The sequence below is a fragment of the Phoxinus phoxinus genome (genome assembly GCF_949152265.1).
Source record: "Phoxinus phoxinus genome assembly, chromosome: 3".
NCBI classification, from domain to species: Eukaryota; Metazoa; Chordata; class Actinopteri; order Cypriniformes; family Leuciscidae; genus Phoxinus; species Phoxinus phoxinus.
In genome coordinates this window covers 43,368,673-43,396,059 of record NC_136878.1, presented here as the reverse complement: position 1 = coordinate 43,396,059, position 27,387 = coordinate 43,368,673, and the positions used below count along the sequence as shown (strand labels likewise).

Here is a 27,387-nt window from a genome sequence, read left to right as displayed (position 1 = left end):
AAGAAAGAAACTCATACAGGTTTGGAACAATATGAGGGTGAGTAAATGACGACAGAATTTGTCATTTTTAGGTGAACTTCCCCTTTAGAATTTGGTTCCTCCTCGCTCTTGATGTTCCAGACTCCAGTCCAGTTGGTGTCAGTAGAGAGCGCGCAGAGTCCTGCACTCCCGCACAGGAGGGGGCGCTGTGCACTTCTGCTGGTTTACACACGCTAGTAAACACAAGAATCAGAGGCTGGAGACGTGCGTCGTGAATTTGATTTCACAGAGTGAAATCGTGTCTTTCAGAATTACATATATATGACATGTTGGTCTGTCGGAGTTAACGGACATATAGACTTTCGAAATCTCTGATTCTCTAAATCAGGTCGAGGATACATGAGAGAAATCCACAGTTTTTACGCTTCTCCTGGACACGTGGTTAAACTGCAGCATGGCCAAGTCAAGCTCTCTTCAGAAAACAACATTAAGGTTTGCTCGTGTCGTCTACCCATATTAAAGTAGCATCTTTTCAGATATCCAATGTGTATTTTTTCTTACTTATTAATACGAGCCATTGGCTAAAACCAGTCAGTCAATAATATAAGTGTGCCGTTTATCCGTGATTGTCCTTAATATGAGCAACAACTCTTATTTCTTGTGTATTCCTCCACAGTAAAGGAGTGAAGGTGACTTTCACTGTGGCTGCTGATGAAGAGGAGCTTCCCAGTGATGATGATGATGAAGAAGCCATCAGTGCCAGTGAAGATGAGGTACTCGCCTTGTTTTGACTAGTGTACTTCACATATTTACATATTTATTTAGCTGTTTTCTATTTTGTGTGTGTGCCACAAACAATTTGTGTGAGAAAATTGCTTGTTGTTGTTTTATCTATCTAGGACTTGGGTTTTCAAACTCTTCCTGAAGCCGGGAATGATTTTAAACAAGACATAATTTTATATTATTATTATTTGTTCTTTGAGGTTCTCAATGTTTTAGTACTTGTGCCAAATTGAGCCAAAATGTTTAATTATTTTCTTTTATTTTTAATACAGGAGGGCAGTGATGATGAGAGAAAACACAACAAGCTCCTGGAAGCCATCAGTTCTCTGGGTGGAAGAAAGAGGTTTGAGACATCATTTGAGATTCGTCTTGTTAGTACTGGTCCATGTGACATGAAAATGCTTCACTGACAAAAACAAAATTCTGGACCGAAATCTGAAAATTGTAATGTTTGGAACATGGAATAAGTAAATAATTCTGGATTCGTAAAGGCACGAAAAATGAATAACACATTCTACGGATCCCCTAAAGGGACATGGTTAGGCTTGCTGCGTTTTCATTACAGTACATCAGATTTCACTTATCAGGTGAATATAGTAAGGAGAGCTGACCGGGAGGACGATGTTCTGAATCTGAACAGATCCTGAGCATTTTTGACAAATATAATCTTGTAAAATTGCTAATTGGAAAGTGAAATGTAAAAGTGATTTCAAAATCCCACATATTGATAGCGGCTCCCTGATACCTGCGAATTATATACAATATAAATTACCCAACTATATAATTGCGAGAGAACGCAAAAGCATTAAAAAAAAATTTTTATGCACATTGTGCATTGTTTAGACTCCGTTTTAAAGGTGGGGTATGTGATTTGCAAAACGGCAGGCAGATTTTAAAAATACACAACTCAAATGGTCCTACCTTGTTTCCTTTGACTCCACCCATTCAAAGAACATGGACATGGAGGGGGGGATGGTACGACCGATTGATTGACTCACTTAAGCCGCGTTTCCACCGAAATTACCCGGAACAATTTGTCCCAGGAACTTTTTTCCCAGGAACTTTTTTTGCCCCAGACCGGTTGCTTTCTGCGTTTACACCGCGGTCTAAAGTACCGGGAAGATTATAAACTGCGCGCGTCTGCTCCTCCCAATCTGCGACGCACAGTAATCAGTTTTGAGCGCCACATAATAAGTATGGAGGAGATTAATACTGTGCTGCAGTTGTGTTTGTGATGTATTGCGGACATTGAATGTGAGATGGCTGGGACGAACGCGCAGAAAATTTCCTGTTACACAAATACGTAACCTCGTCGTCGGTCCAGCTGTGTTTAAAAATAAATAAAAATTAATTCCATATTTGCAGACGGACAACTCTCGCGCATGAAGCCACGAACCGCAATAGATTTAAAAAAATGCCGGTTAAAATAGAATGCTGCGTGGAGTCATTCAGTCAAAATGCAGCGTGAACACAACCAATCAGCATGTTCAGCACACAAGTCCCACCCCCGAAAGTTCCTGAACTTTGAAAAAGTACTACCTCGCCAGCAGGGACTTTCTGAGGGGGAAATATTTACCCGGAACTTCATTTAGACCCTGGTTCCTGCGGTGTAAACACACCGAGTACCACCCCAAAGTTCCTAGTTCCTGGGGAAAGTTCCCGCGGTGGAAACGCGGCTTTACTGTCCAATGATTCTAGGTGGTCTTGGAAATGATTGGCTGGAGTTTTTCGAGTCCTGCCCGTTCCACAGATGATTAAATTGCTTAATTTTTATTTCAGTGCTTCTAACTCAGTGGCTGTAAGTGGGTTAGGAATAGGATTTTAAGTGATTTTGAAAAAATGGCCAAAAAAGAGAATTACATACCCCACCTTTAAGCACCTAAGAAATAAATCAGTCGATTATGTGAGTTACTGTGGCATTTTTCAATGGAGCATGAATGACTTAGTCAAGTCATCTTCATTTATATAGCGTTTTTAACAATGTAAATTGTTTCAAAGCTGCTTTACAGAGACAAACGTATATATCTATAAATTTATATTTCGAATTTAAGCTAACAGATTGTTTGGCTTTATAGCGGTTCTTGAAAAATGTTATTTTCCAGCTAAAGTAAGTTTTGATTGATTCACTTCCGTTGAAAGGATCATTAGTTATTAAATTAGAGGCCGCTAAGACGACACCGTTCTCTTTATACAGACTTTAAACACGAACCTGTGAGAAACACTGATGACGCTCACGTGCGCATCAAGAATTAATTCCATAGTTATGTGCGTTTGAATATATGTGCGCATGTTTGTAATTCTCTACAAACCAAGCCTAAACAAACTACTTGTCCTGCCTATACATTTGATACAGAATTTTATTTTATCACTACGGGGGAGATACGTGAGTTTTCCACAATGCTTTATCTGTAGAGTGGTAAAGGGATCCTCCATAGGGAGAGGCTAGTTGGCACTTCAGCACCGCTTGTCATTGGGTCCAGGCGAAGGTCCCTCGTCAGATCTGGATACGGCCTGGATCCGGCAGGCTGCGGGAAAACCTCAGGATAAACAAAGACACTAAAATTAGCGTAGACTTACAATGGTGAAATTTTTGGCAATCATAAAAGAAAATCAAAACACTGTATTAAACTCACTAGCAGGAAGTCCCCGCGATCCTCCTAATATTTCGTCTAAAGACAGTTACCCAGAATTCAACACGTCAGCTTCACATTCTCCACTATAGATCTATTTCCGGCAGTCAGAATTTTTTAACTGCTTGTGTACTTAATATGTTGTTATTAGGGCTGTCAAACGATTAAAATATTTAATCGCGATTAATCGCATTAATGTCATAGTTAACTCGCGATTAATCGCACATTTTTATCTATTCTAAATGTCTCTTGATTTCTTTTTGTCCCATTTTTTTTTCTCATTTTAATGCTCTTATCAACATGGAAAAGTGGATCGGCTTGCTTTGTGCAAATGTTTTTTTATATTATTGAAAACAACATTGGCATATGTGTTAAATTTCACACTAACATTCTCACTTGGAGCAAATAATCTCTCACACGATGTAACACTGTCCATCAATAAAAGGGTGAAAGAAATACTGATGAGGTAACGTTACTGATAGTGACGAGTGGGTGTAGAAACGCATCAGCGGTGTGTGTGCTTGACCATCGAGTGGTATTTCAGACTGGACGTGCTGCGGTGATAGCTCAGTTCACAACGACAAAACACACAGATTACTTTGGTCTTGTCAATTGAACCATTTGGCAACTTTTTAAAAGTAAACTTTCCATTCAGAATCTTTATTGGCCTCCATTTCGGCGTCTCGCGCTCATCATTCATCCACTCAAAACGTAACGTTCAGACGAGAAGCGCCGCGTCGCGTAGCGGCTCGTTTTTAAAATTCTAACACATTATTATCTATGAGTGTACACACACCGGCGGCGCCATTCAGCGTTTTTATTGCTGGCCATAAACTGAGAAAGTGCGCGTCCGATGTGCTAGACGCGCTCAGTTGTCCTAGACGCGGCTCGGCTCTGCGCTTCTCGTCCACTCTTTGGCGGCTCGCAAACCCAAACAAGTGTGTGCGGTGACAAGTGTGTGCAGCGACAAGTGTGTGCGGTGACAAGTGTGTGCGGTGACAAGTGTGTGCGGCGCCAGTTGTTTTGTTTCTGGTCTAGCTAGATCCGGTGTGGCGTTGTAGTTTTAATAACGTTACTAGTTGTTGCAAAAGCATGTGAAAAAAACTACAAAGTGTGCTGGGCGTTAATCTCGCGATAAAAAAATTGACGCCATTAAAATGGGTTTGCGTTAACGCCGTTAATAATGCGTTTAACGGACAGCCCTAGTTGTTATACATTGTTCTTATTAACCGTTTGATTCTTGTTTATCCAAGGAAAAAGCAGAGTGAGCGTTCTGAAGCGAGTGTGCAGGTCTCCGAGTTCGCCGTCAATGCTGAGGGTAAAAGCAGAATGCATCGTACTTTATTCACATCGTGATCGAGATGGAGCATCAGTCTTACGTTTTATTTATTCTGTATAAAGGCACTGGAGAGAAAGTCAACCTTTCTGACCTCCTGGGAACCGTGGAGAAAAACTCAGGAACCTCCAACAAGACCAAGAAGCAGCTGAGGAACCTACAAAACAGCAAAGAGACTTTGGAGCTGCCTCTCAACAAACAGCAAACAGAGAAGGTGATGAAGCGCTGCGTTTTCAGTTCAGGCACTCGCTCTGATAAACTGAGATGCTTGTCACTTGTCCAAAAACTAGGGCTGTAATCAACCAAAGGAAATCTTGGTCGACTGAAGTCCTGAAATTTTCGACTAAAAATGACGTTAGGAAAAAAAACGTTAAATTAATTAGCTGCGCACTGTGCGCAGTACTTGGTAGCCTTGTTGTCCGCCTAAATGAATTATAAATAAACATAAAAAAATATTAGGCTATTTGCAGTATATTCAATCGTTTTTGACCTAATTATTTTGCACTGAAATGAGTCTGACACACGATCTGTCGGCTCTGACAGCGTCGCATCACGTGCACCTGCGCAATATCATAGCCTATGATAGGGGTGGGCGATATGGCAAAAATATCATATCACGATTTTTTTCAGGAAAATCACGATTCACGATTTTATCACGATTCCTTTCCTTTGGTTTTACTATTTTGCAAGTGACTGAGCATCACAGCCAAACTAATGTCCCTATTTTAAAAACAAAGCCTTAGGTAACAACATATAAAATAAAAAAGAATGGCAGACATTTAGGCCAAAGTGGCGAAGATAAAAAATATTTGTCATTGTCTTTGTTATTAAAAATTAAGAACAAAGATACACATACACAACTTAATATACAAATTAAAAAAACAGTGCTTTATTTTTTTCAGCTACAGGTGTATTTAACAGCATTGAAGAAAGTAATTAAATGAACAAATATGAAAATAAAACACAACATCGACTTCACTATATAAATTTTACATTGATTCTTATTAAAGCTACTATTAAAGTTCTCAGTCAAGAGTGAGTGAGATGCTCTTTGTATTTTGTTGTTTTATTAACAGGGATAGTTCTCCCAAAAATTTAAATTCTCTCAAGCCGTTTTAAACCCGAATAAGTCTCCCTCTTCTGTTGAAAATAAAAGTTATTTGGAGGAATGTGGGTAAACAAACAGTTGATGTACCCCACCCCAGTGACTTCCATAATAGTTTTTTCCTACTATGGTAGTCAATGGGGACCAGCAACCGTTAGCCACACTCCTCAAAATATCTTCTTTTGTGTTCAGCACAAGAAATAAATTAATACAGGTTTGGAACAACATTAGAGAGTGAGTAAATAATGACAGAATTTTTATTTTTGGGTAACTGTCCCTTTAAGGACAAGCGGCAGCAGGTTCACTATTAGGGCTACTGTCACTTTAAGATCTGCGCGCAACGAGTCTACACGCATTTGACAAGGCAGATTTTTTCTTCATTTTTTCTATTGTTCTTTCACTTTAGACATAACCAACTTTGTTTATGTAAACCTTGTGTGTATTTGACAGTATTAGCGCAATAAGATAACTTAGTTCAGTAACAGGCGCTGTTAGACAGGCTTTTAGTGCATGCGCGCGTCGGGTCTATTGCGCTCAGAAAAGCGCCCGTTAGAACAGCGCATCAGCAGCGAATGACATGTTTAACCGGCAAGGCTTTAAAGCACATGCAAATAATTCATTTTTATGAACTACAGTGTCCCGTTCCTCTGCATTTCATGTGGATATACGTCGCGCTGTACAGTATGTTGAGACGGAGGCGCCAGAAATGCAAACTGATAAAATGGACGATCCTACGATATTTCTTCAAAAGCAGATCGTGGAGACATTTTAATCGTCCACGATCAAAAATCGTAATATCGCACACCCCTAGCCTATGATTTCCGAAAATAGTACTGTTGTCAACTTGTGATATCATCACAAGAACTTTTGAGGAATATGCAACATAATTTAGACAATTGTTATTATCATATGTATTATAATAACTGACAGGCACTATCATTTCAGCCGTGCAGCTCGCACAGAGTGAGGCTGAACACAGGAGCGCAGCTTCGCGGCTGAGACACGAATAGACTATTAACTTAAAGCTTTACTCTTAAACACAAAAGGCACGTCCATTTTAATAAAAAAATAATATTTATTAAACAAACCAGATCAAGAGCAAAAACGAAATAAAGTGCATAACTGAAAATAAAGCATAGGCTCAAAACTAATACAAACAGTGGGCACTGCGCAATGGGCTACAAATTTTTTTTCCCATTTTCTATTAAAAAAAAATAAAAAAATGCTGCCACACTACCGATGTCTTTGTTGACATGGTAGAAGAGGACTGACTATGAATTAAACGCTCTCACAATTAAATAAATAATATTCAGCAAACCTTCTAGTAGCCTACTTTCTTCAATCTGTCTCTCTTCTCCGGTGGTTGGGCTAATCCAAAAGAAGTGAAAACAAGGGGGGTGTTCTGAAGACAGACTGTTACCTGTGAAACAGCGGTGCTCTGAAAACACCCCCATTAGCAATTAGTGCTTTCCACCTGATGAAACGAACGCGGGAAAACTGTTGAAATGAACGCAGCAAAACTAATGAAATGAACGCGCCAAAAAATCGAATTTTGGTCGAGCCAGAACGTATCGACTAATTGACTGGGAGATTACAGCCCTACCAAAAACACTTTCTTTTTAAATCAGAATGTTTTTAAATGATTAGCAATCATCAGGGATATCATTTTAATCATGTACTCCATATAATCCTCAAGTTCATGTCAAAGCAAGTAGCAATCAGGGGTGCATTTCCCAAAAGCATCGTTCGCCAACTATAGTCGCAAGTTCCAGCGTCACCAATGGAGTTAAACTGAACTTGTGACCTACTAGTTTTATTCGGTTTACTGAATATCCTTGAATGACTTTAGCCTTAGAAGCTGGCATGGGGTGATGTGTTTTGTTTATTTTTATGTGCTGAATGTTTTCTCTCTACTATGTCCACAGATTCAGAGAGGCATAGCATACGAGAAGACCGCTCAAGAGGTGTCCTGCTGGAACCCCATCATAGTGCAGAACCGTAAGGCTGAGCAAGTGGTGTTTCCTCTGAAGCAGGAGCCCTTAGGCCCTAGACGGGTGGAGCAGGTCGTGGCTGGATGGAAGGTGTGGATGTTTGTTGGTTTATTTATTTTTGATAACGACACTGAAAACTGAACCATGATAAATTTGTGCTGTCACTGTTTTTGTTTGCTATTAAGGGTGCACAAATCCTTTTGAGGCAGATTCTGATATCCAATGTTGTAACATTTTCAGAAGAGCCTCTTTACCACATTTTTTTGTGTACCGGTAATAATTTATTAAGCTATGTTTCAGTAAAATTCACCACATTGTACAATTTCAGACAAGAATTTATGTTTAGAAATTTTTTCACATTTAATATATACAGAATATTTAAAAGGTAGATAAGAACATCAAACACACCAGATATACGTATTCACTAAAAAGACATGCAATCCAATTTTGGCCTCAACTAGTCAGAAATCATTATTAATACGAGTCTAGTATGCTGGGAACTTCTGTGCAGATGTGCGCTGACAGAGATATAGAAACCACAAACCAGTGCAGTTACAAGTATAGTCGGTTTAAATGCGGAGACCGCAACAGTGTGAAAATATATGATATTGTGCAATGTTGTTTTCGTCAACGATGACGATAACGCAATTATTTCGTTGATGCACCTTTTTTTTATGACGATAACGTTACGATGACTAGCTAAAAATGGCTCTAAGGTGACTAAAACATGACGAGACGTTTTCGAGTTTTCGTTGACGAGACGAGATGGAACGAAAATGATTATAGCCTAAGTCTGACGTTCACAACGCATGTCATTTCTGCCTATTTTGCGTGAAATCGGTCTGTTTTGAGCTAAAAAAAAAAGTATCAGCAATGCCGCATTCTAATCGTTGTTGTACCACCCGGCTGCCGCGCACCAGATTCCACACAACAACAACCAGTATTGCCAGCAGCCAGACTTACGATATTTATCGTATTTGTACGATAATTTTGACCTTAAAAAATTTTGACCTTAAAAAATCCCATAATGTACGATAATTTCAGAATTGCCCGCAAATTTGTTAAAATCTCCCGGAATCTAGATCGAGCGAGCAAGAGCGCGCATGTGTAGCGCGCGCACAGCAGAGAAAGGGAGCGAGAGACCTTGCGTGTGTGTGCTAGTGTGCGTGTGTGCCTCACGAAGCGCATGTAAGGACCCAATCACATTATTCAGAAAGTCTAGTTTATTATGCAAAGGTTTTAAGGTTAACTGTTGTTTTATGAATTGCAACACTTGCTGCAACCTGTCAAACCTAAGCCCATTTCCAATACTTTTTAACCTAAATTAATTTAAAGACCACTTTTTTTTCTATTCTTTTTTTTTACTAAAATTGACTAAAACCTTTCTGTGTTTTCGTCGACTAAAAACTTGACTAAAACCTTTTTGCGTTTTCGTCGACTAAAACTTGACTAAAACTATCAAGTTTATAAGTGACTAAAATGTGACTAAAACTAAAAAGCATTTTCGTCAATAAGACTAAAACTAAAAGGGCTGCCAAAAACAACACTGATATTGTGGCTAGTCTAAATATATATTTGTGTATATTATTTTCTTACATATCTACAAGTGGGTTGCATTTTATTATTAGGAGCAGGGCCTGTGGATAAATCACTTATTTTATCATTAACTTTTTTATCATTTACTTTTATTTACTCATTTATTTTATTATTTACTTGGTTTTATTATTGCGGGAAATTCAAATCGTTGTTTTATCCTTGTGCGAGCAAAGATGGATTTGGTGATAGAAGAAAAATGTAAATTATACAGTACAGTATTTCGGAGGCCTTAAAGGTGCATTGTGTAATATTTAGGAGGATCTGTTGACAGAAATGCATTATAATATACATAACTATGTTTTCAGTGGTGTATAAAGACCTTACATAATGAACCGTAATGTTTTTATTTTATTTCTACAGAGGCCCTAAACGGACAAATGCGTTACGTCACTGTTGTTCTTCGTGCAAAGCAGCTAGCTAAAGTCAGCGAATAAAACACTGACACAATGATGAACAAGTAACAATAATATTCGCAATTACGTATAGTTTTACTGAATAATTAAGTAAACCTAATTTCTTAATTTATCTTTGTGAAGAAACCTCATCCTTGCTTAACTGGCTGCTGTCTCAGACGACGACATCTTTTCCTGCCGGCCACCGTAACTTCTGTTGGTTGCAATTCGCAACCTCACCAGTAGATGCCGCTAAAAATCACACACTGCACCTTTAAGTAACAGTTCAGTCACATTAATAACATGGCTTTCAAAAACTAATGGCCATTTTGTCATGTTTTCTTGTCTTTGTTTTGTCTAAATCATTGTTTGAGGGGTTTTTTTTTCATCCAACTGTACTGTAATTACCATTATCTTGAATACAATTCACACGTTATTTGTATAGTGCTTTTCACAATACCTCGTTTCAAAGCAGCTTTGCGGAAAATTCATGTTTCTTCATTACAATTTTTAGTGTTATCATCATTACAAATGTTTCTTCAATGTAAGTGTGTTTCTTTGCACGCTGACCAGATGTAACTAAAACATATGTTTGATAGAAGCACTTGCTTTTATTTTAATAGTAACTCTGTGTGTTCTTCTTGACAGGTTCAAACTCCTCTTGAACAAGAGATTTTCAGACTCTTGCACAACAACAGCCAGCCAGTGGTTGACCCTGTTTTGACCCCCGTCGAGGAGGCATCACTTAAAGCCATGAGCTTGGAGGAGGTATGGCTTTGATAAGGGCATGTTGACATCACATGAGTTACTATTGCAACTACTAAGACTACTACACAATGGCATGGATCTGCATGTGTGCTTTTTACCACACAGTCCAAACAGAATGTGTACAAAGTGGGAAAATGACAAAGAAAATATACAAGCACAATAATCCACAGCCTCCATACAGAGATTAAGAATAAACAAGCATAGCATCAAGCAATGATCACACTGAAGCACTGGAATTGAGATGAATCTAAGAATGTCTATTAATTACGGTATATGCAATGTATTTAATGGGTAGAAACATCAGGAACAAGAAGCTTTAGTATGGAGGGTTGCCAGATCTCAAGCGTGAGCAGCACGTGTTTTGTTGCTGCCCCATATCAATGAATGAAAGCGTTCACATCGGAAGTGTGAAGGCCAATTAACATGGGCAGTGACAAAACACGTGCTGCTTACGCTCTGCTGACGCTTGAGATATGAAACAGACGTGGGTGTTTGAATCCAGATTACAATATTTTATCGGTTAATCGTGCAGCTCTAGTATGTGCTTCTTTTGCTTTAATGACAGCATGTACTTGAGCTAGCATGGAGTCTTTGATAGGTGTCCATTTCTGTATGGAAGCTGTATAATATGTTGCAGTTATAAATAAAATCTAGGTGGAATCCACATTTTAGGGCAGGATACAGTAGTTTCTTTTCCAGTCTGCCGTTGCACTGTATATATGGATCCAATTTGATGCTTATGTTTGCTGATCAAGCAGAACATTAACTATTCTATCTTTGTTTTCTCTCAGACTCTACATTCTTTTTGTATTTCACTTTGTAACAATTTGTTTTGCATGACAGGCGAAGATTCGTCGTGCTGAGCTTCAAAAGGCAAGAGCGCTCCAGTCATACTATGAGGCAAAAGCCAAAAGAGAAAAGAAAATCAAGAGTAAAAAGTGAGTTCTACAGCTGAACGTTTCTGACAACTGTTCTGTTTGTCTGTCTTTTAATTTAACTACAAAATATATCTTTCTCAGGTATCACAGGGTTCAGAAGAAAGCCAGACGCAAGGAGTTTCTGAAGCAGTTTGAGGACATGTGCAAGACAAATCCTGAAGTTGCTTTGGAAGAGCTAAAAAAGATGGAGATGTCCAGGATGACGGTGTGTGTGGTGAAGCGTGGAAAGAGATTATGAATAAGTGAGAATCATTTGTGCTAAAATATATTTTCCTACAGGAGAGGATGTCTCTCAAACATCAGAACAAAGGCAAGTGGGCCAAATCAAAGGCCATCATGGCAAAATATGACGAGTCGGTGAGTTATTTTTCTACCAAACTGAATGTTACGCAAGATTTCTATCATTTGATATCAGTGTCAATACTGAAACTCAATAGTGATATTTGGGTATCTCCCATCAGGCACGTAAAGCAATGCAGGAGCAGTTGCAGATGAATAAGGATCTTACACAGAAGATGGTGGTGCTCTCTGATGATGAACATGAAAGCAAGGACGAAGAATCGGAGACCGTTCCTGATTTTGTGAACGATCCTGAGCCGATCATTGACTCGGTCAATCCCTGGATGAAAGGCCGACTTACACGTGAACAGCCCGAGGTCAGGTGCGTCACACCCGAGGAGGCTGAAGCAGCGGTAGAGGACAACACGGAAGAGGAACTTCTTGGAGAATTTGAGAGGAAGAGGAGGCTGAGGCAAGCTGATGAAGAGGGCTCGACTCCTGCAGAAGAAAAGGGTATGGGACCAGACTTAAAGAAAATAGTTTACACACACATTTCAATTCTGTCATTGTTTACTCGCCCTCATGCTATTCTCCAACTATATGATTTACTTTCTTTTTCAATGGAACCCAAAAGAAAAGGATTTCTATCTGCTTGTTAAGCAAGGAATGTTGTTTTCAAGTCCAACATCTTTATATGAGCACTGCTTATTCATGTCAAACATTTAAGCTGAGCTTGTGAAAAGTCAGTCTCTGAGCTCACGGTGTCCCAAACACCAATATTGACTGTCTGGCCAACTGAGATTTCTGTATGGACATAAAGGTTGGGCTCATGATTTTTCTGTAGTGCTACAGCACGCCGTGAGTGTATATTAGCACAGTTTGTTTGCTTTTGGCATATGATTTTAGACCCAGGCCGTGTTCGAAATCACCCCCATACCCTCATTCACCATTTCCTACATTACTCCAGTAATATAGTCCACTTGAAGGAGTGAATGAAAACGAGTGGATGATTCAGCTGCGGGCGCCATCTTCTGGACAGACACGGGAATGCATTGGACACGCTACTCTCACAGTGCATTATGGGTGTTCTCTGAGCACCAGTCCTAAGTCAGTTAAAATATGCATTCATGCAGATTATCAAGTTTTAGTTCCAATTACTAAAGTTCTATCACTAAATAATGCTTGATTATCATAATATAATGCTTGATTGACTGATCTTAAGAGTGTACATTTAGATATTTAAAAAGCTGTGCCATTTTACAATAAGCTGAATTGGTGGATATTTATATATATATATGTCTATCAGTCTGGCGGGTAACCCAAAAAATGTACTAGCCAATGGCGATTCTGTTGCCAAGGTGTGTGTAGAGGGTTGAAACATAAGTAGACTTAAACTTTCATAAGTTGACTTAAACGCCGCTCACGCTTGCGGTGTGAAACGGCCGTAATTCACGAGGTTTCCTATTGCGTTCCGTGTGCACATCTGATGCTGATGTTGCGTGATGTTAACGAGATAAAATCGGCATGTTTGACTAACCGGCCGGTCTCCGGTCATGGCCGATCACGTGAAAATCGGCCAATTCCAGTCGATCAATCGGTGCATCTCTAATAATATATTCATCTGTGTTTTGAAGATGAATGAAATGCTTATGGTTTTGGAATGACATGAGGATGAGTAAATGATGACAATTCTCATTTTGGGGTGAATTAACTCTTTAATCATTACTTGTTCATTGAAAAATGCCTTGTTCCTTTAACTTTTTGGCAGCTTACTGCTTACTTTTGTAACATTTCAGGTGATTTTAACTTGATTTTGAATAAATATTTGAAAAAGTTAGTTTTAAATGTGTATGTGATGATTTTCATTCAAACTATTTGTCTTGTATTCTTTTAGCAGAACATGCAAGCGAAGTGGTTGTGGAGGAGAATGAAGATGTGGTGGAGATTTCTGACAATGAGGAGAATGATGATAAAGAAGAGGAGGAGGAGGAGGAGGAGGAGGTGGATGTTTCTGAGTTTAACTCCCTTTTCAAGCTCATGAGAAGTGAGAAGACACAGGAAGGGCAAGAAGAAGACGGAGAGGGACTTTTGGATGAAGGACCGATTCGAGTCCAGAATATGGAAGATCTGGAGGTTCTGGGTGAGGTTTTCGAGCCCCAACCCACTGTGGCTCCATCTCGGCCTCAAACCGCTGTTGCAGAGGCAGCGTCTGCGCCAACTAAAAAAAGGAACATGGAAATCGACCTCCGTGAAGTACTTACCAAAGAAGCCAAAGTCATCAACGTTCCCTTCTTCCCAACAGTGGTTGAAGATGTGAGTTGAATGGCTTCGCTTGGGCGGGGGAAACATATTTAATTTATCTTGATGGTAGACAACAGATGATATTTTACTAACATGCAAACAAGACTGTCAGATGTATAATGTGGACAAAAAATACTCAAGCATGGGTTGTGAAAAATAGATCTGTTCATCTCATTGAATTATCAACTGTGACTACGGTCTGTCTCCGTTCACTTTAACATTTAGTTTTAGAGTCGTTACAAGAAACTTCATATGCTGCTTTGTTCCTGTTTAAAAGTGCTTTCACTTTCTTGTTAGGAGCATGATGAACAGATTTCTATCATCAAGGAGGCTTTTGCTGGGGATGATGTCATTTCTGATTTCATGAAAGACAAAAGGAAACAGGAAGCTGCAGCGAGGCCCAAAGTGGTGGACCTGACCCTGCCAGGCTGGGGTGAGTGGGGGGGCGTTGGGCTCAAACCCTCCCGCTGGAAACGCAGAAGGTAAGACTGATAAATCTGTTTTTATAATCTGATTTCAAAATGTATCCCTTTTCTTGTTTGTGATTGACACGATTATGAATTTTTCTGATTGGTTTGGAGCGATATCTTCAGGACTGGCAGCATGCCGTCCAGACCGGTAATTGAAGTGAAACTATGACTTTGAATGTCTGTAATCACTTTAATGATGGAAATCGTTAAGTGCAGGATGTGCACTGTCAATCTTTCATATGCATAACATTATTATGAGAACAATAATGAAAGGGAATTTTGTGAGTTCCATTCTCTCCATTAATATAAGACAGAGGAATGCAGCATGGGCTAAGGCTAAGAAATCAAATAATTCTTTAGACTGGATAACGTATAGAGCATTACGAAATAAATGCACAAAACTAATTAAAAGTGCAAAACGTGATTATTATTTGTCTGCAATAAACAAAAATATAAATAATCCCACAAAGTTCTGGAAATTAGTCAAGTCTACTACAGTATCGAACTTGTCTTCTAAATTCCCAGATCATCTTAAAATTAATCAGACTGTGGTAAAGGGCAAAGAAGTAATTGCAGATACTTTTAACATCTATTTTATTTCAGCGGGCTCTTTCATTGATTCTTTTAATTCGGGTGCTACTATCTAATGAAATTGCCGGACCTACTCATTTTAGCTCTTCACAATTATTTAACTTTGTGCCAATTACTACTGCTCAGGTCCATAAAGCTCTATTAAAATTAGATATAAAAAAAAAGGCAGGAATAGATCAAATTGAGCCCTATGTATTAAAATTGGCAGCTGATCTTGTAGCAGAGCCTATAGCGAATATATTTAATTTAAGCCTTGTCTCTAATATTATACCCAAAACGTGGAAAACTGCAATGGTCACTCCTTTATTAATGGGCGGAGATCCTGAAGATCCAAATAATTACCGCCCCATATCTAGATTGCCAGTTTTAGCAAAGGTATTCGAATCATTAATAAATGAACAATTGAAACAATACCTATCTGATAATAACATTCTTCATGATTATTAGTCAGGATTTAGATCCGGACATAGCTGCATTACTGCAGCCATGTCAGTGTCAAACGATATTATAATATCGTTGGAGAGCAAAAAGTCATGTGCTGCTTTATTTGTTGATCTCTCAAAGGCTTTCGATTCCGTTGATCATAAAATATTGTTACAGAAACTCGCGTCTATAGGCCTCAGTGAAGCAGCATTGAATTGGTTTGAAAATTATCTTTTAGATCGTACACGGTGTGTTTCCGTGGAAAATTACAATTCCCCATTTCTTCACGTAAATATTGGGGTTCCTCAAGGATCTATTTTAGCCCCTCTCTTATTCTCTATTTATATTAACGACTTAGGTCATGGAATAGACTCTGCTAAACTACACCTGTATGCAGATGATACAATAATTTATTCTACTGCATTATCCTTAAACCAAGCAATGAAGCAACTTCAGGATGCTTTTCAACAATCACTGCTAAAGTTAAAATTGGTTTTAAATTCGAAAAAGACAAAATATATTATTTTTGGCCGAGGTCGCTCTAAATTAACTGATGAGATAATTACAAACTCAAAAGGTCAACCATTAGAAAGAGTAAGTTCCTATAAATATTTAGGCATATGGTTGGACGAAAGATTGGCGTTTGACATACATATCAACATTTAGTTGAAGAAGCTTAGGCCAAAATTATATTTCTTTTATCGATTAAAATATTGTTTCCCCTACGAGGCCCGAAAGAAAATAATAGAGAGTGCTTTTTTAGCAATAATCGATTACGGTGATCTTTTATATATGCCCGCAGCTACATCGCTATTAAAAAAAATAGACTCTGTGTATCATGCAGCCTTACGTTTTATCACCGGCGCAGAATCACGGACGCATCATTGCATTCTATATGCTTCCCTATCATGGTTACCTTTACATCAAAGGAGAAAGTTACATATTATGTATTTATTTATCGCAAAAGCCCTGTTAGGGAAATTACCTTTTTATATTTCAAATCTTAATTATTACAAAAACACTTACTCTACTAGGTCAGGGTCTCATATTCAACTAAAAGTCCCAAGGGTATCGACAGAATTCGGCAAAGGCGCTTTTTCATTTTATGCTCCTTGGGCTTGGAATGAACTGCAAAATGTCCTCAACTTAGATGTACTTCCAACCCTAAGCACTTTTAAATGTCTCTTACAAAATGTTTTAACAGACACTTGTAAATGTTACAATTGATTTGTTTTTACTTTAGTTTTACGATTATTGTGCAATGTGGTGTTGTCTGACTGTTATTTTATATGTGAAACTTGATGTGCTGCTGTCTTGACCAGGTCTCACTGGAAGAAGAGATAGAAATATCTCAATGTGATCTCCTGGCTAAATAAAGGAAATAATAATGTGCTTTTAGTTACCTGTGTTTTAGCGTGTTATCAGTGCTTTTATGCAGTTTGACTATCACACCAAAGGGCCCGTTTACTCCTGGTCACTTTATGCGTTTTCTCTGATTGGATAGCTATCCGATCGTGAAAAGGTCAGGTGTAAACACCCTTTGAAACGCTTTTGACACGGATTTAAATCCGATCACTCAAACCACTTCAGGAGGTGATCCCAGACAAAACTGGACCAGTGTAAATGCATCTGGTTGTTGAAACCACATTATGTAAATTTTACTCATCTCAACAATGCAAAAAAAATAAAGTGAGAGAGCTTTTTATAGGCTATATGTCATGCAACAACAGCTGAATATCTCTTTATTAAGCCAATGCGCTAAGTACCGCAAATGAAACTAAAAGTTAGTCGCTGACGCTCAAAACATAATCATATTCATTATTAGAAACTGAATGATCTTACCAGTGCTGTTGTCGCTCTCACCTATTGTGGTCTTTGATAATAAATAAGTCTGCTCATATCTGTTGCTTTCGTTGATGTGAACTGTTAAATCGGCATACAGCGTGGAAACTGAAGATCGGTTTTATATCCGTTTTGCGAAAACACATTTATGTGACCAGGTGGAAATGGAAATGTTTTGATAATCAGATAGCTGACTGATCAGTAAAAACAACCAGGTGTAAACAGGCCTTTACATAAAATGAGTAAATTCAATTGCATTTCCATCATTTTGTATAGATACATATTAGATATAGATTTAATTTTACATTTATGTTGTGTATATGTCTGATGAATCTCATAGGAAGCATTAAATAACCCTTCATCTGCTCACACAACTCCAATGGCAATCCACAAAATTGACTTATTTATTTTGAACAATTTATTTATTTATTTTGCCGTTGATGCATTAATAATCTAGCAATGTAGTATTTACATGATATCAATGTTGAATTTTTAATATCATGGTTGTCATCAATATTACTGAGACCCCTACTGATAATTAATACAAGTCTTTAAAGTGTGTATGTCAGGTTAAATTTGTAATTATGATTAACACAAAATAGTTAGGGGAAATACACGTTTGACAAGTTGATGTATGTTTTTCGATACCTAAAGGCAAAATATAAGATGAAAAAGTTTGTTATTTTCAGTACTCACTTAAAACTGCTCCCCCCCCCCCCCCCCCCCCCCCCAAATAATCGTTTGACGTCATAAGAGGGAGACGTCTCCCCAGCTCGCTGAGCTGTGTTGATAATTGTACGAGTGATGGAGCGAGAGAATTAGTGATTAGGACATTTTAGTTAGTTAGTTAGTTAAGTTAGGTAGTTAGTATACGCAGGTGTCTTTTCACGATGGTGAATTACTGCGTTTGTGCTGGGTGCAAAAACACTGTTAAAACTGGTCACACAGTCCACTGTGTGCCGTGCCTGGGTCAACTTTGTTCAGACCAAACGCGCTGACTTCAGTACTGCTTCGGTATCCAATAGAGCCCGACCGATAAAGGATTTTGAAGGCCGATACCGATACAAATATTTGTTGGTTTTAAAATCCGATATTCCGATATATCGGCCGTTTTTTGTTTTGTTTTTTTTTTTGTTTTTTTACGCGCAACAAAACATTAACAGATTTCCCTAACATTAGTTATTTGTAGTTATAAACATACAAATAAAGTGATTGCTGCTACAGCCACAACTATTACTACCAGCATTATTATTATTATTGACCGTAATAATTACAAAATAAAAATGACATTATTACTATCATCATCATGACATTTATATTATCATTAAACAAGATAAAGGTTTTTATCAACCAAAAAAAAAAAAAAACATTTTTCAACCTATTTTTAGGACAAAAAACCTTACATTCCGGTATATAGTACAATATCAGCTTGCTTATCCCTTTAACTGCACTTTTTAAATTATTTCCATCAAGCTACATCAAACCATTTCCAAATCATCAGTTGCTGCATGCCTTCTAAAACCTACTATTTAGCGATCTAAATCCATTATGTGACTCGTTAATGCTGCGGCTGAACGACAGTCTGCAACGCACACTTGGCGTCATTGGACTTCACACACGTGTAAAAGAAAAGCTAACTTTAATGCACAAGCTACGTTTGATACTTTTTCTCTGTCTAAATGTTCACTCCTCGCAAGTCTAACTTACATTTTACAATGCAGGGACTGTAACTAGAGATATGCTAGTTATAAATACAGTAATCATTACTTTATTTAGGCAGAATAAGTTAGTTGTGGTTTCCAAGCTTGTTAACGTTAGCGGTCTTCCACTGATAGTGGCATTAGCTAGTCTATGATGAGCCATAATTTAGCAATGGATAACATCATACTGCAAGTTGTAAAACATACATTTTCAATATAACAGGCCAAGGAGAGATGATACGTCTCTTTGCTATAACTGTCACGCTATTAAAGAAATACTTCAGTCACATTGTCAAAAGTTTAAAGGACAGTCAGTCAACTACACTGTAACAACGTAACGTTACTAGCTAATTCCGCTTCACTCTCGGCTTATTTAACAGCAGCAAAACAGGACATGATAGTCACAAATTTTGTCATGTTTATTTGAGTTAAGAGAACTGATGGGGATGTTCTTTTAATTGTTATTCAAGCGATGTATGTCTCGTGACCAACTCACCATGAACTCACTTAACCAGTGCCGCCGCTCCCACCACGCGCATCACGCACTGTGCGTAGGGCACCAAGAGCCGAGGGAGCACCAAAAAAATAGCCTTCCGGAAGTTTCGGGAGTCTCCCGCATATTGATAGCGGCTCACTGATGCCCGCGAATTAGTTAAAATCTCCGGAATCTAGAGCGAGCGTGCCCGGCAGAGAGGGAGAGAGAGCAAGAGACCGTGCGCGTGTGCCTCATGAAGCGCATGTAATATCCCTGAAGGCTATGAAGGCTGTTCTGTCCGTTTTTAAATTTTTTATTTTTTTATATTAATTTATCGGCCATTATAAATGCTGATACCGATAGTTTGGAAAATGTCTAATATCGGCCTGCCGATATATCGGTCGGGCTCTAGTATCCAAGACTTCGGTCATTTGCAGCGCCCATTTCACTGAGGATTACGCGGTTGGAGATCTCTTGAGTTATAAAATGGGATTTAAAACCCGAGTGAGACTGGTAGCTGATGCGGTGCCTACGGTGTATGCTACTGTAGTAGAAGCAGTCGATTGCAACACACACACACACACACACACACACACACACACACACACACACACACACACACACACACCAGCATATTCCAGCATTGCAATCTTGACACCGCAGCCTGTTCATTATAGCCACGGAGCTTCAGAGCTAAGGTGGAGCTACAGATTAGGTGTCCCTGAATAACCCGCGTATAACAGTAGTTCCGCATTAATTAATTTAGTTTTATTTATTTATATACCATGTATTCTCCGTGTATATTCATGCACCGAACCGTGACCAACTCTCCACTGGTTCTCTTCACACCAGATATTTATGTTTCTTCGATAGGAATTATTTAAATTTCTGTCTGGCTCCTCGTCTGTCTCACGCCTGGGAGGCTCAAAATGGTATGGCTGTGGGCATCGTAGGTTTGAGGGGGATTCTGGATCTCCTCAGACTCAAAACTCTCCATACTTGAATAGAACTTTGTTGGCACGTCTCCCTCTTTTGACATCACAGCTCAGCTGTGTTTTAAAAATATGATCTTGACAAATAGCTATAAAGCTTATTGTAGGGCAGTTACAGTAATAATTTTAATGATAATTATAGGGGTGTGACGGTTAGTATATAACCGTGAGACCGACGGTTATAGTTAAACACCGTCATTAGAACTCTATAACCGCCAAAACCGTGTTATTAAAATATTTTTTACAAACATTAAAAAAAGTTTTTTTATTTTTTAGATAGGATCATAATAAGCGCAATATATCGGGAGACGTGAATGAAGTTTTGTTTTGTAAATCGTAATTTTTGCATTGTAGAAAGCCTTTCTTTAAAGCGAATTTCGTTTTGTACAAATTGTATCATAATTTTAATAAATGTTTCATCAACCAATTGCATGTATTTAATAAATAAAAAGCAAATATAGCAGACAATATAATAACCGTGACATGCAGGCGCCTGCGCGCCGCGTTCACTTGCATTGCATTGTGAACTGGAGCGCATCTCATCGTAAATGAATGAAACTATGCCTATGCCTCATGCATTAGCATTAAATATCTTTGCTACATCCTTTCTAGGCGGGTGCGGCTTTGAAATTTGGTCAAAAAACGTTGGTGCGGATGATGAGATTTGTTATGCGGTTGCGGATGAAATAATACCCCATCTGCGTATCTCTACATCTAATAACATTGAACACTACACAAATATGAATTAAAAAATATATATTTAAGCGATTAATTCCCCATAGTGACAGGAGGTGCCGGAGATCTCCTTAATAAACGGAGGTCTGAAATCTCTGCCCTTACCGATCAGAGCGCGCGCTGACACGGAGTTAACCCGCTATCTCCAAGAACAACTCTACGGCCAATCCACTAGCATGGTGGAGAGACAATGAAACACACTATCCTCTCTTAGCAAAATTGGCACGTAAATACATGTGTATTTGTGCTACAAGCACAGCATCAGAGCGAGTTTTTAGCACTGCAGGTAACATAGCTACCCCTGTCAGATCGTCACTAAAACCGAGTAAAGTGAACATGTTGGTGTTCCTGTCACGGAACTTGGAAGTCGAAAAAGATTAGGAATTTAAAATGTCATTGCACTTTTTTTGTTTCCTGTATTTAGTTAGTTTAATTAAGGTATTATCACAACAATCGTTGTTCGACTTTGTTTTTGTTTTTTTGATAAAGGTATGTAGATTTTATGATTTGTAATTTAGGCCCAGGCTACTCATTCATTTTTATGCAGCTCTTATAGAATTTAAGCAGCCTACTTTTTTACTGTGTGTGTACTTTTTTTACCCACCCCCGACGACGGTTATGTTACGAACCGTCACATTTGAGTCACATCATAACCGTCATCACCAATTCTGAAACCGGCACACCCCTAGATAATTACATTTCACATTTTCTAAACCTTATTTAATATATCTAAAAAAAAAAATGAACCTGACATACACACTAAGTCAGCCAACTTGTATTGAAGTGGACTTGGTCCCAAAAAACAACAGATTTAAAATCTACAGTGTTTCTCTTCTGGCTAAACAGGCCCAGGGTAAATCATGTCACACAGCGGGTGAGAGACTTTGTCCAATCAAATGATTTCTGGTTTGAGAATGAATTGACTTCCTTGACACTGCAACGCAGACCACAATTGAAATTTACACACAATATTCCATCAACAACGTCATACATCTTAATCGCTTAGAAAACCTTGGAATTTTAAATGTGTCCTAAATGCTACTGGCTTTTTAAATTTATCATTCATGGCATGTGCTCTTCATGTTTAAATGGGTAATGTCAACATTTCGAGGGAAAACCGCTCTTCTCAAGCTGATTCACACGGACATTAATATGCAGAGACAACTATAAGCCATGTGTTGATTACAATGCAAAACACTGTTTGACTCTCAAAATGTTGTATTTGTCTGAGCATTTAACGACTCTCAATGGCGACACTGACTCAGACAGTTTCATCTCAAACTCAAGCTATTGGCGGAGACGAGGGGAGTGTGTGAAAACAGTCATTGTTTTAGCAGTTCTGTCTGGTGATGCAAGTTGACCAGAAATTACACGCTTAACCTTTAACCGTATAGTCAACATGAATCAAAATTTCCCCTTTTTCCTGTTCCCAGTCTTCCATACATCAGTGCACATTACTTGCGATGCACATTTTTTGACTGACATAACCTTGGCCACACCGGCAGAGAAAATATATCTAACTAATGTGATGTAACATTGAGTTGAATGTAACCATATTGACTGCATTGTTTTGGGCTGCTGTTTTAGGTAATGCAGCTTTTCTCAAATGTTACAAACACAGTAATTTAATACTGTTCATGTAAATAGGGTTACAACAATAAAAACACAATGAATGGTTTAAAACAAGTGCTACCATTTACAGAGGCGTTATGCTCTTTTACAAAGTCTTGGTTTTGTTTTAGAGGTCGACTAGAATGGGTTTTCATGCTTGAATGTTAAAAAAACCCTAATAATTTCTCACATATTCTCCATTGTTGCAGCCCCTCTCTTCTCAGTCTGTCAGTATCGCTTGGTTTAGTTTCGGTCTCTATGAAGCCCCTTCTTCTGAAAAGTGCTCTGATTGGTCGGCTGGACCAGTGTTTCGTGATTGGTCAAGCGCGTGTTTGCGAAATGGTCCAAACGGTTATTTTTTTTCTCTGTAGGTTTAGGGTGAAAATGGCCCCACCGCCTCCAAGGCAAGACCAGAAACTGCCTGATGTCATCATATCAGAGAAGAGAAATGCATCACTCGCTCCCCATCAGGTAAACCATCGCCTGGCAATTGTATGCAACACTCAGAAAGCTGAGTTCTATGAAATTGATAGCATGTATGATATATTTAGTATGAGAATCTCATTCTTGTGAATTGCTAGACAATGAGATGCTAAACAAAATGGTTGATTTTGTTGTTGCATTGACTAAATAGTGACAGGAGCTGAAATTCAATTCAACATCTCGAGTGTGGCCAATTCAAATTGCTATCTGATGAATTGAAATCCTGCATTTCTCTAATTATTATTGCTTTTCTTTTCTTAGGTTAGTCATCTACCGTTCCCCTTTGAAAACACGGCTCAGTTTGAGTCTTGCATCCGTACTCCTATTGGCCCGACGTGGAACACACAGAATGTTGTGAAGAAGATGACAAAACCTAAAGTTGTCACTACAATGGGTGCGATCATCGAGCCTATGGTCAAAGAGGACTTCATAAAGAGCAGGACCACGACGCCAGCGGCTAAAGGACCAGCAATCATGTTTAGTGGGGACAAAGGGGCGAGAAGGGGCGCCAAGCGGCCGTCAGAACGAAATCAAAGAAGGTCACAGAAGAGGAGAAAGTAACAGACTTGGAAACTTGTGACTTTCGTCAACGTATATATCGATTTTATTTGTGAGGAAAATGTTTCAAGAAGACATCTCTAATAAATCACAGAACAAACTATTTGTGTTTCTTTTAATTTCACACTTAAAACAATTTGTATGTATAACCGATAAATAATAGATGAATGCACACCCACAGCGGGGGCCAGTTGCATAAACAGCCTCTGGTGAACTGAACTGTCTTAAGAAACTAGTCTAGCAATTACTTAAGGCTACGACCTGTCTACCTTTTTGTGTAACTGACTAAATAAAAAAATGATGACCAGTATTAAAGAAAAAAAATTGAAGACTAATTAAAAAATTGTCATTTACTCACTCATGTTGTTCCAAACCTGTATGATATTCTTTCTTCTGTGGAAGATAAAAGATATTTTGAGAAATGTCTCAAATGTTGTTGTTGTTTTTTTCAGTCAATCTCTAATAATAATGTTTTATTGATCACCTTTCCAGTGCTCCAGGATGCTTTACGATGTACATGCAACAAGGAAGGGATAACACCAATAGGGTAGACATTAGACAAAATGATGACAAACAATAGTAGATTTGAGGAACAGGAATACAGAACAGTAGAAGAGTATGATATAGACAGGGGAGCAAACAGCAGAATAGAGACGAGGATAACGTTCAGATTATTTTTTTTGAGTTTTGAGTAGGACTGTAAATGATTAATCGTGATTAATCGAATCCAGAATAAAAGTTTGTTCACATAATATGTGTGTGTTTTGTGTATAATTATTTTGTATATATAAATACACACACATGCACATGGACAAAGTACACAACTTCCTTACTTGAGTAAAAGTACAGATACTACTGGTCAAATATTACTCCGTTACAAGTAAAAGTTGTAAATACAGATTTTTACTTAAGTAAAAGTACAGAAGTCCTCATTTTTAAAAGTATAAAAGTAAATGTCAATTCATTGTTTTATTATTGTTGCATTTAATAACCAATTTACAGTACTTTATGCCTCTGAATCTCTGCCTGCCTACCTTCATATCAATATCACATTTATTTCTATAACATAGTTCCAGTCGTGGGATTGAATAAGTCACTCAATAACGTCCACAATGGTTTCGGACATCCAAATGGCTGTTCCCAGTTGGCTTTTAGTATGAATATGTTAGCCTTGCTATCTATAAGCTAGTGTGCTCCAAAACAATGACAAAATTTGCATTTAGAAGACCAAACCCAACGTTTAAAATTAAAATCATGTTGATGTCAGAATCCAATGTCAGATTGACGTTAATCTTCAATGTTGGACAGACGTTGTATTGTGGTTGAAAATCGGTTGACGTCAGAAACCAACATCATTCGAGTTCTGACGTCAACCGGACTTTCATTTCCAACCAAAATGCAACCAAAATCATCCCTGACGTTACTACTTTCTACTCAAGGCCCTTGACAGAAATGTAGCGGAGTAAAAAGTACAATATTTGTCTTTCAAATGTAGTGAAGTTAAAGTAAAAGTTTCCAGAAAAAATAATACTCAAGTAAAGTACAGATACTCAAAAAGTACTCAAGTAAATGTACTTTGTTACTGTCCACCTCTCCATGCATGTATATATTTGAGAAATATTTGCATTTATATACTGCATATATATATTTTTATATGATTTATATTATATATAAATAGAACAATTTTATATATAAATAAAAAATTATCTTAAATATATACTTGCGTGTGTGTATTTATATATACAAAATAATTATACACAATACACACACATATTATGTAAACAAAAACTTTTATTTTGGATTCGATTAATCGTTTACAGCCTCTTATATACTGTCTATGTTTACAGCCCTGGTTTTGAGTGATGATTTGAATTCAGAAATATTTATTAACACAACAGTGAGCAGAAAGCATTCTAGCAGCAGAGTTTTGAATATATTGCAGTCTGGAAATGGAGCTGGCAGGAATCAAGACGAGAAGAGACAAATGCTTGAATGACAGTTTCAGTGTCTTTGACTGATGATGTGACGCTGGTGAAAGAAAGCAGATCTTGGGATAGAGTTAATATGAGCCTTAAAAGAGAGAGAGTCGTTGAAAATAACACCTAGATTTGTAACAGTGCTTGATGGTTTGATGTGAAAACCAACAATGTCACAGTGAAATATTGTTAGTGAGTGACAATTACAATAAAAATGATCTTAGTTTTGTCCATGTCTTTTGTCAACAAGAAGTGCTGAGTTTATTTAAATTTATGCGGTGGTGACAAAAAATATTCAGACAGCTAAATGGTTTAAAACTGAATTGCATTAAACAAACTATCAAACCACTTGCTAGTTATTTTAAAAACAGCATAAGCTCTTTTTAAGTAAAACATGCCACATAAATGTTTTTTTAGGATTCAAAAGATAATGTAATTAATATGACATATCTTTTAAACGATCTTTGTGAAAGTCTTCAGTCTTTTTTCCTACAAAAAATGTACAACATTTATCAGTCGTTTTCTTCTACTGCCACTACTCCTTCAACTCCATATTTGATTGGTTGTCCGCTAGACACCTTTTCACTCACTACTACATCTGTGGTTAAAAAGATGATTAACAAATCAAATTCTACCTCTTGTACACTTGATCCTATTCCAACATACCTTCTAAAAACTCATTTGTCTTTACTCATTCAACCTATTACCCACCTTATTAACAGGTCTCTTGCCACTGCCACTGTTCCGCTTAATCTGAAAGTAGCGGCCATTACTTCCATCCTCAAGAAGCCCGGCCTCGACAACGCCACTCATAGCAATTATAGACCAATATCAAACCTTGCATTCGTTGGCAAGCTACTTGAGAAGGTAGTTGTGGCACAACTGCAATCACACTTAGAGAGACATAATCTCTTTGAACCCCTTCAATCTGGTTTTCGTACATACCACAGCACAGAAACAGCTCTATTAAAAGTACTAAATGATCTCCTTCTGGCTTCTGATTCTGGTGCATGTAGTATTCTGGTTCTCCTTGACCTCAGTGCAGCATTTGACACTGTGTGCCACCCTACACTTATCTCACGATTGTCTGAAATAGGCATCACGGGTGCGGCACTTCAGTGGTTGACCTCGTATCTATGTGATAGACAGCAATTTGTTAAGATAGGTAAGAATCGCTCACGCTCTGTGTCTGTTTCTCACGGTGTGCCCCAAGGCTCTGTTCTTGGTCCGCTTCTATTTCTGATCTACTTGCTACCGTTAGGCCAGATCATCAGACGGCATGGTCTCAACTTTCATAGCTACGCTGATGATATTCAAATCTACTTCACGTTCAATCCCAACTCATCTTTTCCACCCTCTTCAGTTACCTCCTGCCTCCACGAACTTAAAACATGGATGTCCTCTAACTTTTTACAGCTTAATGCTGGTAAAAC

The 27,387-nt window shown here is 38.2% G+C and overlaps 1 protein-coding gene across 2 annotated transcripts; it reads left to right on the top strand.

Moving 5' to 3' along the window:
• On the top strand, window positions 1–24,728 carry LOC306995101 (U3 small nucleolar RNA-associated protein 14 homolog A). 2 transcript variants are annotated; one of them, XM_079606357.1, is made up of 15 exons: window positions 1–471; window positions 656–752; window positions 1,035–1,105; window positions 4,646–4,710; window positions 4,794–4,942; window positions 7,759–7,914; window positions 10,461–10,580; window positions 11,424–11,518; window positions 11,600–11,723; window positions 11,798–11,875; window positions 11,980–12,310; window positions 13,695–14,110; window positions 14,396–14,580; window positions 23,309–23,408; window positions 23,682–24,728. In XM_079606357.1, exons 1-15 carry the CDS (start codon window positions 434–436, stop codon window positions 23,979–23,981), a joined length of 2,325 nt encoding a protein of 774 aa, XP_079462483.1. In that variant the 5' UTR covers window positions 1–433; the 3' UTR covers window positions 23,982–24,728. The 2 variants fall into 2 exon arrangements, with proteins under 2 accessions (XP_079462483.1, XP_079462482.1); XM_079606356.1 differs by having other exon boundaries at window positions 13,692–14,110.
• Window positions 24,729–27,387: the final 2,659 nt, after the last annotated feature.